Genomic DNA, 14,574 nt, shown 5'->3' on the forward strand with positions numbered 1-14,574 from the left:
ATCTGATGCATAAAGAGTTCATCTATATATTCGGCTTGCACAGGCGGCCTGTAGTAAATGCCTACAATGGTGTCCTTTCCATTGTTCTGTCCTTGTATTCTTACCCAAACAGTTTCCACAGAACTCCCAGTCTCTGAAGCTTCAATCTCTGTGCAGATATACGCGTTTCTAACATACAATGCGACGCCTCCTCCTCGTTTATCAAGTCTGTTTCTTGCAAATAAGTTGTATCCTTCTAGTCTTGTATTCCAATCATGTGTATTGTCCCACCAAGTTTCAGTGATTCCAATTACATCATATTTCTGTTCCTGTGTTAGTAGTTCCAATTCTCCTTGTTTGTTGCCCATGCTTTGTGCATTAGTATAGAAACATTTTAGTTTGTGATTGGTTTCTCTTTCTCCAATATTTTTATTAATTAGATTCTTTCGTCTTTGTTCTTCCTTTCCACTTCTAATAGCAGAGTTCTCAATAGCATTTGTCAGGTGTATGGCTTTTTCTGGTCTTTTGCTTCCCTTCCCATGTTGTTCTAGTTTAAAGCTCTCCTTACAAGTGTAGCAAGGCGACTTCCAAATACATGCTTTCCAAATATATGCAACAATACTAAGCGGCCACATTTCTAGACTGCTTGCCCTTTAGGCTTGTGGAGGGGAAACCTTTCCACAACCTCATGGCGGTGATCGTACCTTGGCACTTGGTCCCCAGCTGCCACTTTTTCTCCCAGCCTTACAAAAGCACGTGTCCGATAACATCAGCTGTACCCTGACCAACGCTGTGACTGGGAAGTTCCACTTACTCACAGACACCTGGACAAGTGCATGTGGCCAGAGATGCTACATTTCCCTGAAGGCACACTGGGTGAACATTGTGGCAGCCAGGACCCAGTCGGACTCTAGGTCTGCTGCCGAGACTGAGGATTGTCAGCCCTTATTCAATCAGGGTGGCCCAAACCTTCTGCAGCCGTTCCGGCACTTCCTCCTCCATCTCAGAAACGTCAACACCAGGCGTAAGCTGGAAGCACTGCAGCACTGCCTCGGCAAAGCGGCAACAAATCTGCTTAGGCCTGTTTCACACATCTGTTTTTGATCATCAGTCAAAATCCACCAATTTTATAAAAAAAATGGATCCGCCAAAAAAAAGGGCGGATCCATTTTTTTCCCCCATTGATTTGCATTAGTGGCGGATTTTGACTGATGGTCGTCCGTTGGGTCCGTTATTTGACGGATCTGTGAGAATTTTAGCAGCTCCCAGGCGGACCAGACGGACACTGCAACTTTTTTTTGGTTGACGGTCCGCTATATTTAACTGCGCATGCCCGAAAGGTGAAAGCCGGAAGCAGTTTTAACCCTGAAATGCTGTCCCGGGAGCCGTTAAAATTTCTCTCTTTCTCTCTTTTTTTCCGGGCACGGGTACCTTTAAAATTCAACCTTCGCCAGATCCGTGAATACAACGGTCCGGTGCCACACGTTGCTGTCAATCCGCCGACGGATCCGTTTTCCGCCATTTTCGCAGATTAGAACTGATCTGAAAAATGGATATGTGAAACAGGCCTTAGGTGACAAACTGCACACTGTCGCAGAGCAGGCTAATAGAGCAGACTGATCTGTGGCTCTAGCCCCTGAACCTACAACCAGGCATGGTCGTGTGTAGCGGGATTTGGATGTTTCGCCCCCAGCAGTTCGCCCCTAGCAGTTCGCCCCCAGCAGTTCGCCCCTGGGTACATTTCGCCCCCGCACATTTCGTCCCCAGCATTTGGCTCCCAGGATGTTTCGCCCCCGCACATTTCGACCCCAACAGTCCCCAGCAGTTCGCCCCCGGTTGTTTTGCCCTCAGCAGTTTGCCCCCAGCAGTTCGCCCCCAGATGTTTCGCCCCCAGCAGTTCGCCCCCGGATGTTTCGCCCCCAGCAGTTCGCCCCCGGATGTTTCGCCCCCAGCAGTTCGCCCCCGGATGTTTTGCCCCCAGCAGTTCACCCCGAATGTTTCGCCCCCAGCAGTTCGCCCCCGGATGTTTTGCCCCCAGCAGTTCGCCCCCGGATGTTTCGCCCCCAGCAGTTCGCCCCCGGCATTTCGCCCCCAGATGTTTCGCCCCCAGCAGTTCGCCCCCGGATGTTTCGCCCCAGCAGTTTGCCCCCGGATGTTTCGCCCCCGGATTTTCCGTTCCCGGCAGTTCGCCACCGAATGTTTTGCCCCCAGCAGTTCGCCCCCGGCTGTTCGCCCTTGGATGTTTCACCCCCAGCAGTTCGCCCCTGGAGGTTTCGCCCAAGCAGTTTGCCCCCGGATGTTTCGCCCCCAGCAGTTCGCCCTTGGCCGTTCGCCCCTGGATGTTTCACCCCCGGAAATTCGCCCACGGATGTTTCGCCCCCAGCAGTTCGCCCCCGGCAGGTCACCCCCGGATGTTTCGCCCCCAGCAGTTCGCCCCCAGATGTTTCATCCCCAGCAGATCGCCCCCGGCAGTTCGCCCCCGGATGTTTCTCCCCCAGCAGTTCGCCCCCGGATGTTTCGCCCCCAGCAGTTTGCCCCCGGATGTTTCGCCCCCAGCAGTTTGCCCCCAGATGTTTCGCCCCCAGCAGTTTGCCCCCGGATGTTTTGCCCCCAGCAGTTTGCCCCCGGATGTTTCGTCCCCAGCAGTTTGCCCCCGGATGTTTCGCCCCCAGCAGTTCGCCCCCGGATTTTCCGCCCCTGACAGTTCGCCCCCGGATATATTGCCCCCAGCAGTTCGCCCCCAGATGTTTCACCCCCAGCAGTTTACTCCCGGCAGGTCGCCCCTGGATGTTTCGCCCCCAGCAGTTCGCCCCCGGATGTTTCGCCCCCAGCAGTTCGCCCCCGGATGTTTCGCCCCCGGATTTTCCGTTCCCGGCAGTTCGCCATCGAATGTTTTGCCCCAGCAGTTCGCCCCCGGCAGTTCGCCCTTGGATGTTTCACACCCAGCAGTTCGCCCCTGGAGGTTTCGCCCCAGCAGTTTGCCCCCGGATGTTTTGCCCCCAGCAGTTCGCCCTTGGCCGTTCGCCCCTGGATGTTTCACCCCCGGCAGTTCGCCCCCGGATGTTTCGCCCCCAGCAGTTCGCCCCCGGCAGGTCGCCCCGGATGTTTCGCCCCCAGCAGTTCGCCCCCAGATGTTTCATCCCCTGCAGATCGCCCCCGGCAGTTCGCCCCCGGATGTTTCGCTACCAGCAATTCGCCCCTGGATGTTTTGCCCCCAGCAGTTTGCCCCCGGATGTTTCGCCCCCAGCAGTTTGCCCCCGGATGTTTTGCCCCCAGCAGTTTGCCCCCGGATGTTTCGTCCCCAGCAGTTTGCCCCCGGATGTTTCGCCCCCAGCAGTTCGCCCCCGGATTTTCCGCCCCTGACAGTTCGCCCCCAGATATATTGCCCCCTGCAGTTCGCCCCCAGATGTTTCACCCCCAGCAGTTCGCCCCCGGCAGGTCGCCCCCGGATGTTTCGCCCTCAGCAGTTCGCCCCCAGATGTTTCGCCCCCAGCAGTTCGCCTCCGGCAGTTTGCCCCCGGATGTTTCTCCCCCAGTAGTTTGCCCCGGATGTTTCGCCCCCAGCAGTTCGCCCCCGGATGTTTCACCCCCGGATGTTTTGCCCCCAGCAGTTCGCCCCCGCCAGTTCTCTCTTGGATGTTTCACCCCCGGATGTTTCGCCCCCAGATTTTTTACCCCTAGCAGTTCGCCCCCGGATGTTTCGCCCCCAGCAGTTCGCCCCCTGATGTTTCACCTACACCAGTTTGTCCCTGGATGTGTCACCATCTGATGTTTTGCCCCTAGCATTTTGACCCCAGATGTTGCACCCTAAGCTTTTGGGGTCAACATGCAGGGAACAAAACATCTAGGGCTTAAAATACCTGGGGGTAAAATATACAGGATCCCAGTTGCTGGAGATTCTTGTGGCTGCCTTTTCAGCAGCTCTACTGGCTGGCCTTAAAGGAGTATTATCACCCTAGAACACAAAAAACTGACATACTTACCTGTCGCAGCTGCAGCTCCTGGGGTCCCGGAGTGCAGTCTAGCAGTTCCCCGTGACGTCTTCTCCTGCTTCCGGCTGTCTTTTCATCTTGCCTGGATCAATGATCCACGAGGCATGAAGAATGCCGCGCAGTGAGGCCGAATGTCTCCTGGCCGCTCACTGACATGACGTCACTCCTGCCCCATTCATCAGTCAATCCAGGGGTCAGGATGCCTCTCCGGTCACCAAAACACTGCTGCGCATGTACAGTGCCACGATGAGATCAGGCAGAAGAGGATGCTGGGAAGAAGGAGAGGACTCGTGGTGGCCTCCGGATCCAGCATGGCGATCGCCAGCCCACACAGTCAGGAGAAGATCAGGCAAAGATGAGCAGAAGACCTCTAGGTAAGTACCAGGAGGGGAAGATCGGCAGCATGCTTACCGCAACATGATTGCTGAAAGCATGCTGCCTTATTTTGCTGTTTGGCGTGAGAATACCCCTATAATACAGGCTATGTATGGAAGCAGGGGGACTGTTGACTGACAACAAGGTTAATCCCACCAACCATCTCTGCAGAACTGAGATATTGGCTTTGCTGAACTAAAGTGGTGGTTAACCAGCTTCTACACAACCTCTTTATCAGGTCCCGAACGTTGCCTGAGGCCCCCTGTGTGCTGCCTGGGGCCCTGTGCGGTGCCTGGAGCCCCTGTGTGCTGCCTGAGACTCTGTGCACTGCCTGAGGCCCTGAACGTTGCCTGAGGCCCCCTGTGCTGCCTGGGGCCCTGTACGCTTCCAGGGGCCCCTGTGCGCTGCTTGGGCCCCCTGTGTGCTGCCTGGGGCCCCATTCGCTGTCTCTGCTCCTGTGTGCTGCCTGGGGCCCTGGTGTGCTGTCCCTGCCCACCTGTGCGCTGCCTGGGGCCCCTGTGCTTTGCCTGGGGCCCTGTGTGCTGCCTGGGGAGCCGTGTGCTGCCTGGGGCTCTGTGAACTGCCTCAGGCCACTGTGTGCTGCCTGGGGCCCTGTTTGCTGCCTGGGGTCCTGTGTGCTGCCTGGGGCCCCTGTGCACCACCTGGGGCCCCTGTGTGCTGTCTGGGACCCCGTGTGCTGCCTGGGGCCCCTATGCGCTGCCTGGGGCCAATGTGTGCTGCCTGGGGCCCTGTACGCTGCCTGGGGCCCCTGTGTTCTGCCTGGGGCCCTGTGCACTGCCTTGGGACCCATGTGCTGCCTGGGGCCCCGTGTGCTGCCTAGGGCCCTGTGCGCTTCCAGGGGCCACTGTTTGCTGCCTGGGCCCCTGTGTGCTGCCTGGGGCCCCTGTGTGCTGCCTGGGGCCCTGTATGCTGCCTGTGGCCCCTGTGCACCGTCTGTGGCCCCTTTGTGCTGCCTGTGGCCCCTGTGTGCTGCCTGGGGCCCGTGTGCTCTTCCTGGGGCCCTGTGCGCTGCCTGGGGACCTTGTGTGCTGTCTGTGGCCCCGCGTGCTTTCTGGGGCCCCTGTGCGCTCCCTGGGGCCACTGTGTGCTGCCTGGGACCCCTGTGCACTGTTCACTTCAGGTCAGCCAGGGGACTCCCCACAGCCTCAGTGACATCAGCGGGAGTCCCCGGCTGACCTGAGGTGAACTAATGAGCGTGGGGCCCTGTGTGCTGCCTGGGGAGCCGTGTGCTGCCTGGGGCTCTGTGCGCTGCCTCAGGCCACTGTGTGCTGCCTGGGGCCCTGTTTGCTGCCTGGGGTCCTGTGTGCTGCCTGGGGCCCCTGTGCACCACCTGGGGCCCCTGTGTGCTGTCTGGGACCCCGTGTGCTGCCTGGGGCCCCTATGCGCTGCCTGGGGCCAATGTGTGCTGCCTGGGACCCTGTGCGCTGCCTGGGGCCCCTGTGTTCTGCCTGGGGCCCTGTGCACTGCCTTGGGACCCGTGTGCTGCCTGGGGCCCCGTGTGCTGCCTAGGGCCCTGTGCGCTTCCTGGGGCCACTGTGTGCTGCCTGGGCCCCTGTGTGCTGCCTGGGGCCCTGTATGCTGCCTGTGGCCCCTGTGCACCATCTGTGGCCCCTTTGTGCTGCCTGTGGCCCCTGTGTGCTGCCTGGGGCCCGTGTGCTCTTCCTGGGGCCCTGTGTGCTGCCTGGGGACCTTGTGTGCTGTCTGTGGCCCCGTGTGCTTTCTGGGGCCCCTGTGCGCTCCCTGGGGCCACTGTGTGCTGCCTGGGACCCCTGTGCACTGTTCACTTCAGGTCAGCCAGGGGACTCCCCACAGCCTCAGTGACGTCAGCGGGAGTCCCCGGCTGACCTGAGGTGAACTAATGAGCGTGGGAAAAAAAGTCAGAATCTTTCCCACGGTAATTAATTCATCTCCAGGCAGCCACTGAGGCTGCACTGAGCTGAATTAATTCATTCTGAAGTAGTTTACAGTGGGGCTGGTCACATTAGCACAGTTCCTCATTGTAAACTATTTAACCCCTTGCAAAGGATTACAGCGTGGGACATGACTGAACGGCGGAGAGGTAAGGATATTGTTGATTTTTTTATGTTATTTTTTTGCAGGTCATGGTTTTTTTGGGATTACCAGAGTAATAAAAATTTGTCAAAATTTTGGTGTCTTAATTTCATTAAAAGACTTTTTAATTAATGTCTGTGTGTGGCTTTTAATCCTTTCATAGTATAGGGTTAATAATGGATCGGTGTCTTATGGACACCTCTCCATTATTAATTGGCTTAATGTCACCTTACAATCGAATGGTGACATTAACCCTTTGTTATATTAACCCATTAGCCACTGCTATAGGGCAATGGGAATAGAGGGGATAAGTGCCAGAAATGGCACATCTTATAGATGCGCCATTTCTGGGGTGTCTGGGGTCAGATTTTTGTAGCCAGGGGGGTCCAAAAACAATGGTCCCTCTCATGGCTATTAAAATCTGCCCTCACTCACCTGATTGAACTCTCTGGTTGACAAATTACCGTGGGAGTCCACGCATTTTTTGACAACAAATTAACCCCTTAAATTAACACCTACACCTCCCAAATTTTACACATAAACCCTCATCTAAATACTATTGAAAGACATAAAAAAATACATGAAATGAAATGGTTTACTGTATGTACACCATGTGTCATTTCATGTCGGGTTGGGGAATGATTTTACAAAAGCCGGCAATTGATTTTGCGTCTATTCTGCTATGTAGAACTCTATGAAATATAAATAGATATATGTGTCTCTATTACATGTATATATATATATATGTATTCTATGTGTATATATCTATTCTTTGGTTTCTTTATTAAACCTGTCAGTGTGATTTTACTGTATCGTGCACTGAATTGCCGGCTTTTCTAAAGGACACCGGTGCGTGTTTCTCGCAAGTCACACATCTGGTCCGTGTGTAATGCGTTTTTTTTGCGCACCCATAGACTTGCATTGGTGTACTACGGTCGTAGTACGCTGACAATTGCAGCATGCTGCGATTGGCACGGACCGTAAAATATACGCGAGAAATATACGGCTGATGGGATCTGCCCCAAAGAGAATTATTGGTCCGTGTGCAGTGCATTTTTTTAACGCCTCTCACTCGTCCGTATTTCTCTCTAGTGTGACGCCGGCCTAATAGACCTGAAAAAAAAATGGTGACTTTCAGAGTCCCTCTTTCATAAAGTAAAAAGGTTGTGTTTGATCATGTCTCATACACCACATGGACAGATAAGGTATTAAAATGATAATATTACATTTTCTGTAGCATGTTTTTTTAACCATTGAAAGCAATGCAAATGTGCAAAAAACGCATCAAGAACACTACATGTGAACATAGCCCAAGGTGTGGAGGAGAATTTTTTTTTCTATTATTTATTTTGCCTTATACAGGTGCATCTCACAAAATTAGAATATCATCTAAAAAATATAATAATAAGGTGCGTTCACCACCCAGGGTCCACCATGTGGTGATGGAAAAACCGCAGCTTGTAAACAATGGCGGAACGATGCTGCATGCAAGCACCGTAGACACACGGAGTTAAATGTCACTCCGTGTGGAAAGAGTGCAAAGTACCTGCTTGGTTGCTCCACAGAGCAGTTCAACAACAGAGCACTCTGAGCTATACTCTGTTAGGCATCACAGGAGTACTCTAAGTATTGACGCTAGTGGGGTCCCTATAACTTAACCCCACAGAGTAGACTAAGCTGGTGGTTGACCCTGCTCTGACGCACGGTGTGCTTTAGCACGCGTGCGTGAGGATGCCCGATGCAGATGCTAAGTTCAAGCGGGAGTTCCCACCCTACACTGCCTGTGTAAACCAACACTCGCAGTGCTATTAGCTGCACACAAGGTGGCAAGAGTCCACCATAACACATATGATCTTAGCGCACCAACACATGCTACAGAGGACCTTTTATACATTCCTGTTCAAGTCCAGTCAGACAGGACCTTGCTTGTGCACCAATCCGGAACTGCCACGTCACCTGAGCAGCTGACAGCCAACCACCAATGAGAGTTCACCACACGAGCATGCTCAATAGAGTGATTTCTGGACTTAGTCCCGGTGAAGTCTGTTCACTGCTGCCTATTGCTAGTTACTATAACTTTGGCTAGAGAGCCAGCAGTAACCAAGTGAACAGCATGAGTCTGAACAAGACACTGGGACTGACGTCTTTGCTGAGCTGCACCCACTGTGGCTGAACCTAAATGGGAGACTGCGGAGGGCAACACAGCTGCAGCAGAAGAATCCTGGTGCCTAACATCACCAAAAAGTTCATTTATTTCAGTTCTACAATACAACAAGTTAAACTCATGTATTATATAGAGTCATTAACAACATAGTGATCAATTTCAAGTGTTTATTTTTGTTGATGATTATGGCTTACAGCCAATGAAAAATCAAAAGTCATTATCTCGGTAAATTAGGATACTTTATAACACCAGCTTGAAAAAATGATTCTAGAATCCGAAACGTTGGTGTACGGAAATGTATATTCAGTAAATGCATTCAATGCTTGGTCAGGACTCCTTTGGCATCAATGCGGCATGGCATGGAGGCGATCAGCCTGTGGTACTGCTGAGTATTGAGTGCATTTACTGAATATACATTAAAGTAGGCCAACATTTTGGATTTTAAAATCATTTTTTCCAGCTGGTGTTATAAAGTATTCTAATTTACTGAGATAATGACTTTTGGGTTTTCATTGGCTGTAAGCCATAATCATCAACATTAACAGAAATAAACACGTGAAATTGATCACTCTGTTTGTAATGACTTTATATAATATATGAGATTCACTTTTTGTTTTGAAGAACTGAAATAAATTAACTTTTTGATGAAATTCTAATTTTGTGAGATGCCCCTGAATATAAGACAATATTCTGGAAAGAATGTTTCTTAACTTTTTTTCAGTCAAATGCATTTTTAAATGCCGTTTTGTATGTTTTATCGTCAGTCCGTAAAAGTGGCGAAATACTCTGGCAACATTGTTTCCAGCAGCCACTTGGGATTCAGAGATGCTTCCAGGGGTCTTCACTGGAATATTCTCAAGTTTCCCATTGACTTCTGTTATACTCGTTACTTGGTTCCAGCACCTGAGCATTATGATTTGCTCAACTCGAGTAACGAGTACCCGAACATTTTAGTGCTCGCTCATAACTAGTTGCATCCTTAAAAAATCAAATACAACACATATGTGAAACACGGATGTCTGAATAAGGTCACATAAACATATACTGTATGAGGCTGTTGACTTTGGGTCAGTAGATCTGCTGACATAGTCTGTGCTTGGACTGTGGCTCATGGATTTATGTATACGACGTAAGGCCTCATTCACACATCCTTCTTGTGTCTATGTGTTGTATCCTTTTTTTCTCACGGATACAGCACAGACCCATTATGATCAATGGTGATATTTACATGTCTGTGTTTTTTTACAGGCAGCAAAGGAAAAGAGAAAAAAAAAGTCTATGGGTCCAAGAAAAACATATACAGCACATGGATGGCATTAGTGTGCCATCTGTGTGCAACATTTGAAGTATAGGAGAAGCTTTGTCATTTATCTATTTCTTTATTCATCTTTGAAAAACACTAATTTTTCTTCTTGGATATCATACTAGTTGCATTTCATTTCATCTCATCCAGTAGATAGATGGAACTTTTTTTATCCAATCACTCTTTAGCCATGGATAAGATAAAAATGGATGGAACGCTGAAATAAAAATTACCGGATGGCATCATCCTTTTAGAATGAACCCCATAATCTTTAATGGCCGAGTCTAGTCGCAAAACGGATCAAAATAGAACATCATCTCTCAGATCCGAGACCTGAATCATTTTTTAAGATAAATGTGTATAAGTGTGTAAACGAAAGAGGTTCGTTGGATGCAGTGAAGAGCCTGAGGCAGAGAAGGGGATAACAAGGGTTTACTGAACAGGCAATTAACAAGTAATACTCCACACAGGGAGGCAAGACTAGTATGGCAGCGGTGGGGATTACACACAAACAATGCTCGAGAATGAGATATACAAAAAGGTAACTTATCGCTAGCAGTTCTTGCAGGGAAAAGGCTGGAACATCTCCCGACGGCATCGCAAACCGTTGACAAAGTCTCTGGCCCTGTTACAGAGGAAAGAGAAGCACTGTCTCCTGACGGTGCTGATGGATCCGGTCCTGCTTGGCTTGAGTGCGCTGGAACGTGGAAACAGTCCTTTATGTGGATTCCTCAGGAATGGCGCCAAACACGAGCCGTGGGCACAATCACAGACCGTGGCAGCGGGCAGTCCTTTGGAGTAGTCTCTAGGCAGTTTATCTGTTACCACAGACAGGACAGGGCTAGCCAAGAGAATGAGGTCAGACGATAACTTAATAGCTTCAAAGTCAATCTTATAGTCAGCACGCTGAGGGATGAGTGGCGTAGAGTTGTCAGACCGAGCAGCGGAGAGGGAGTCAACCTTCTCCTGTCACTTTCCCGCCAAGTCTTCCCCGTTCCCGCGCTCAGTCCTCATATACCCGGCGCCCCCTGCTGTCTAGCGGGAAGGTCCCTCCCTCCTAGAAGAAGCTTCCCCTGGCCACAGTGGTGACAGTCCCGATAGTTCCGGCCTTAAAGGGCACCGGAAGCCGCTGACTCTGTCTCGGCTCATCTTCTTACATGTGTATCAATGAAGCTCTATGGGTTCGAATGCTGTTTGTGAGAAAAGGGACAGAGCACAAATGTGTCACACAGATGTATGAATCCAGCCTTAGGCCACAATCACACGCTCAGTATTTGATCAGATTTTTACCTCAGTATATGTAAGCCAAAACCAGGAGTGGGTAATAAATATAAAAGTAGTAACGTATTTCTATTATACTCCACTCCTGGTTTTGGCTTACAGATATTGAGGTAAAATACTGACCAAATACTGAACGTGTGCATGAAGTCTAGAAATATGATAAGTACAATTTTTTGAGGCACGTTTGGAGCGAGTCAGCTTCGAAAACCACTTCAAAGCTCAGAAATCACTAAAAAAAATTGTCTTACTATTTATTTCTATGTAAAAAAAAACATTTATGTTCATATGCTGAGGCTTTTGAGCATCTTGGTTTCCAAAAATGCCAAGCAGTTAAAAGATGTGTGCTGACCATTTTTCAGCCATTTTATGCTAGGAAGATGCTAGTTGCTTTATAATAGAAATCAATGGGAAGACCAAAAAGTTACCCTGGTATTTTTTGAGCATTTTGTGTGTGCTCTTGCTTCAAAAAACACTTGCGTTTTATTCATTGTTTACTGGATTTTAAAAAAGTTAATGACAGTAAAAAAAAAGCTCTAAAGATGTGAAAAAAAAGACACTTTAGGTTTACAAAACTCTAGAGATCAATAGCAATTCATGAAGAGTCTTCTGCTTGGAAAATGTAAATTTTTGACCACCTGAAGAAATTCTGTTGTGTGAACATAGCCTAACTCCAAGCAATAGCTCACCTTATGGCCACATGCACACATTCAGTATTTGGTGAGTTTTTTACCCCAGTATCTGTAAGCCAAAACCAGGAGTGGGTGATAAATACAGAAATGGTGCAAATGTTTCTATTATACTTTTCCTCTGACAGTTCCACTCATGGTTTTGGCTTACAGCTACTGATGTAAAAAACTCACCAAATACTGAACATACATTGAACATTGAACATACATTGAGCCTAAACCACTTTCTTTGGATGATGCTGGGATAACACCTATCAGGTGTGGCTAAAACTGAATTGTCAGCAGCTGGCACAGGATAAATAGCGGTGCTATGGAGACTCTCCTGTTTTAACTTTTCATTCTCTAGTCCAATGTCACCTTAGTTCAGTAAGCTGCTTATGTAGAAGTGCCATCTGGAAAACAATGTCGTGGATATGTGCCGTGTGGCTTTTAGGTATTTTTATTGGACTTTTAGGCAATCTGGTAGCAGGTGAGTAATCAGTCACAATCAGTAAAGACCTAAACCTATTAGAAGCATGTTTTTTAATCCTTCCTAAACTGCCAGAAAAGAAAGCTTTGCCAAATAAAAAAACTTTTTTTTATTCCAATCCATAGAGTTAAAATAGCTTAAAGGTATGCTCCCACTGTCTTACTTGTGATGAATGTCTGCTTTAAAGCAGAAGGTGCTTTAACTAACATTCTACCTATTCCCTGGAGTTGGTGGGGTGTTTTTTTTTTTTTTTTTTTAGGTGTTTGAAATACTTTAAAAGAAGCTCAAAAGTCTGAATATATGATCAATGAATCATTTTTGTATAGAATTTTTTTATTTTTGCATACTATTCTGTAGACCTTTACAAAGATCATGGCTTCCCTTCGGGGCATGCAATCTAAATTCTTTTGCTTGTCTTTGTAATGTCTCTTTTGTGATGTTTTCCATGCTAAAACAGCAAAAAGATGTGGTATGATTTTACACTTTTTTTTTTTTTTTTGCTGCGTTTTAAAGGAAAAATTATTTAACAGTATGTGAACGCTGTTTTTAAGATGTTGGCACATCTACTGGGTTTTTCAAGGCCTTCTGGGTTCAATAAACCTTCAGTAATCTTTCCTAAGGCTTATTTTTGAGCGATTTTCCAAACTTGAAAGGGTGTGTTTTTTTTTTTTTTTTTTTTTTTTTTTTTTTGTAATGCCACAAAAATCCTAAGGCCGGGGTCACACTGGCGAGCAATACGGCCGAGTGAGAGGCGCTAAAAGCACGCATTACACACGGACAAATGATTCTCTATGGGGTCCCTCGCACCAGCCGTATATTTCTCATCCGTATTCTACGCTCCGTGCCAATCGCAGCATGCGCGATTGTCAGCGTACTACGGCCGTAGTACGCCAATGCAAGTCTATGGGTGCGCAAAAAATACAGATTACACACGGACCACACATGTGACTTGCGAGAAATACGCACCCGGTGTCTTTTAGCAAAGCCGGCAATTCAGTGCGCTATACAGTAAACTCACACTGACAGGTTTAATAAAGAAATGAAAGAATAGATATATATTAAATCACAAAACTCAAGATAAAAAGCGGACGGCACCGCTGTTACCGTGTGACTTCAAATGATGTGTGGCGTACAGAAGCCCAGCAGCTGGGAATCTCGGGTGCCAGACCTGGAAACGGTCAATCCTGGGAATCCATGCAAGGAGAAAAGGTCGCACTCATCGAGATGAAAGTTTCACTGATTTATTGACATATCAAGAACATGTCAAGTCGGGGGAGTGACATAAGGAGTGCAAGGAAGGCTGACAACGGCCGTTTCGCGCTGCTCGAGCGCTTCAACGGGTCCCGTCTGCACAGCTTTTTTTTTTTTTTTCCATTCATTTTAAGGCTACTGTACATCACAATGCGGATAGGCAACGTTTCTGCACAGTAAAATCCGCTGCGGAACCGCTGCAAATCTGCATCGTGTGCACACAACCTGAGAAAATCTCGCCATACGGATGCTTACATGCGCAAAATACGCAACCACACCTTGATTACGGATGACATACGGAGCACTATTTAGGGGCCATTCATCCGTATTACGCATGTAAAATACTGGCCGTATTTTGCGTTGGTTAGTGTGACCCCAGCCTTATACAAAATTAATACTTGACATGTATATCTCCTGTAGCACAAGCATTTTGTATGAGTTACCTTGTTTGCATGAATACTGAAGAGTAGCGGTTAAGAATTACGAAGATGATTGCTTCATTTAAATAGAACTTCACTTTATTTTATTTTTTTTTTTTTTAAATATAATCCCCCTAATGCACTGTACCCTAATGTTTCCCAGACCCCTCAGGGTGCAGTGTTCTGCAGCAGTCTGTATGTAAGGATAAATGCATTCCTGTCTCTTGGTTATGCAATGGAGAAAAGGATTGTCCCGATGGTACTGATGAGCAATGTGGTAAGACTGAATTATTTTTCTTCTGTCAACTTAAGGCTAATGTAATGACATCAAATATTATAGTGGTAAAAATGCAAACAAATGGGCAGTGGCAAAGACTTAGGAATTGCCGCACACATTCAAGACCAGTAAGCTGAAAATGGCCAAAGTGGAAAGGTATTGAGCGTGCATGTAGTTGTGTGGGGTTTTTTTTTTCTCCCCTGTTTGTGTTATTTTGGGACCAGAGTAACATATTGTTATATGTATATAACGTAAAACCAGTATCTGCCACAAAATGTCTTCTGCACCGAGCAAAGACTTAATGA

General features: G+C 48.3%; 1 protein-coding gene across 2 annotated transcripts in view; it reads left to right on the plus strand.

Moving 5' to 3' along the window:
• The first annotated feature begins 12,169 nt into the window (after positions 1-12,169).
• The window catches only part of LOC141048360 (low-density lipoprotein receptor-related protein 2-like), an 80,919-nt gene continuing 78,514 nt past the window's right edge, over positions 12,170-14,574 (plus strand). For both annotated transcript variants that reach the window (XM_073543854.1, XM_073543864.1), the window contains exons 1-2: positions 12,170-12,322; positions 14,156-14,269. In XM_073543854.1, the coding sequence (XP_073399955.1) occupies positions 12,256-12,322; positions 14,156-14,269 (181 nt within the window). In that variant the 5' untranslated portion in view covers positions 12,170-12,255. The remainder of the gene's footprint in view (positions 12,323-14,155; positions 14,270-14,574) is intronic.

The sequence above is a fragment of the Dendrobates tinctorius genome, unplaced genomic scaffold (assembly GCF_039654945.1).
Source record: "Dendrobates tinctorius isolate UK_male_01 unplaced genomic scaffold, ASM3965494v1 ptg000011l, whole genome shotgun sequence".
In the NCBI taxonomy this organism is placed as follows: domain Eukaryota; kingdom Metazoa; phylum Chordata; class Amphibia; order Anura; family Dendrobatidae; genus Dendrobates; species Dendrobates tinctorius.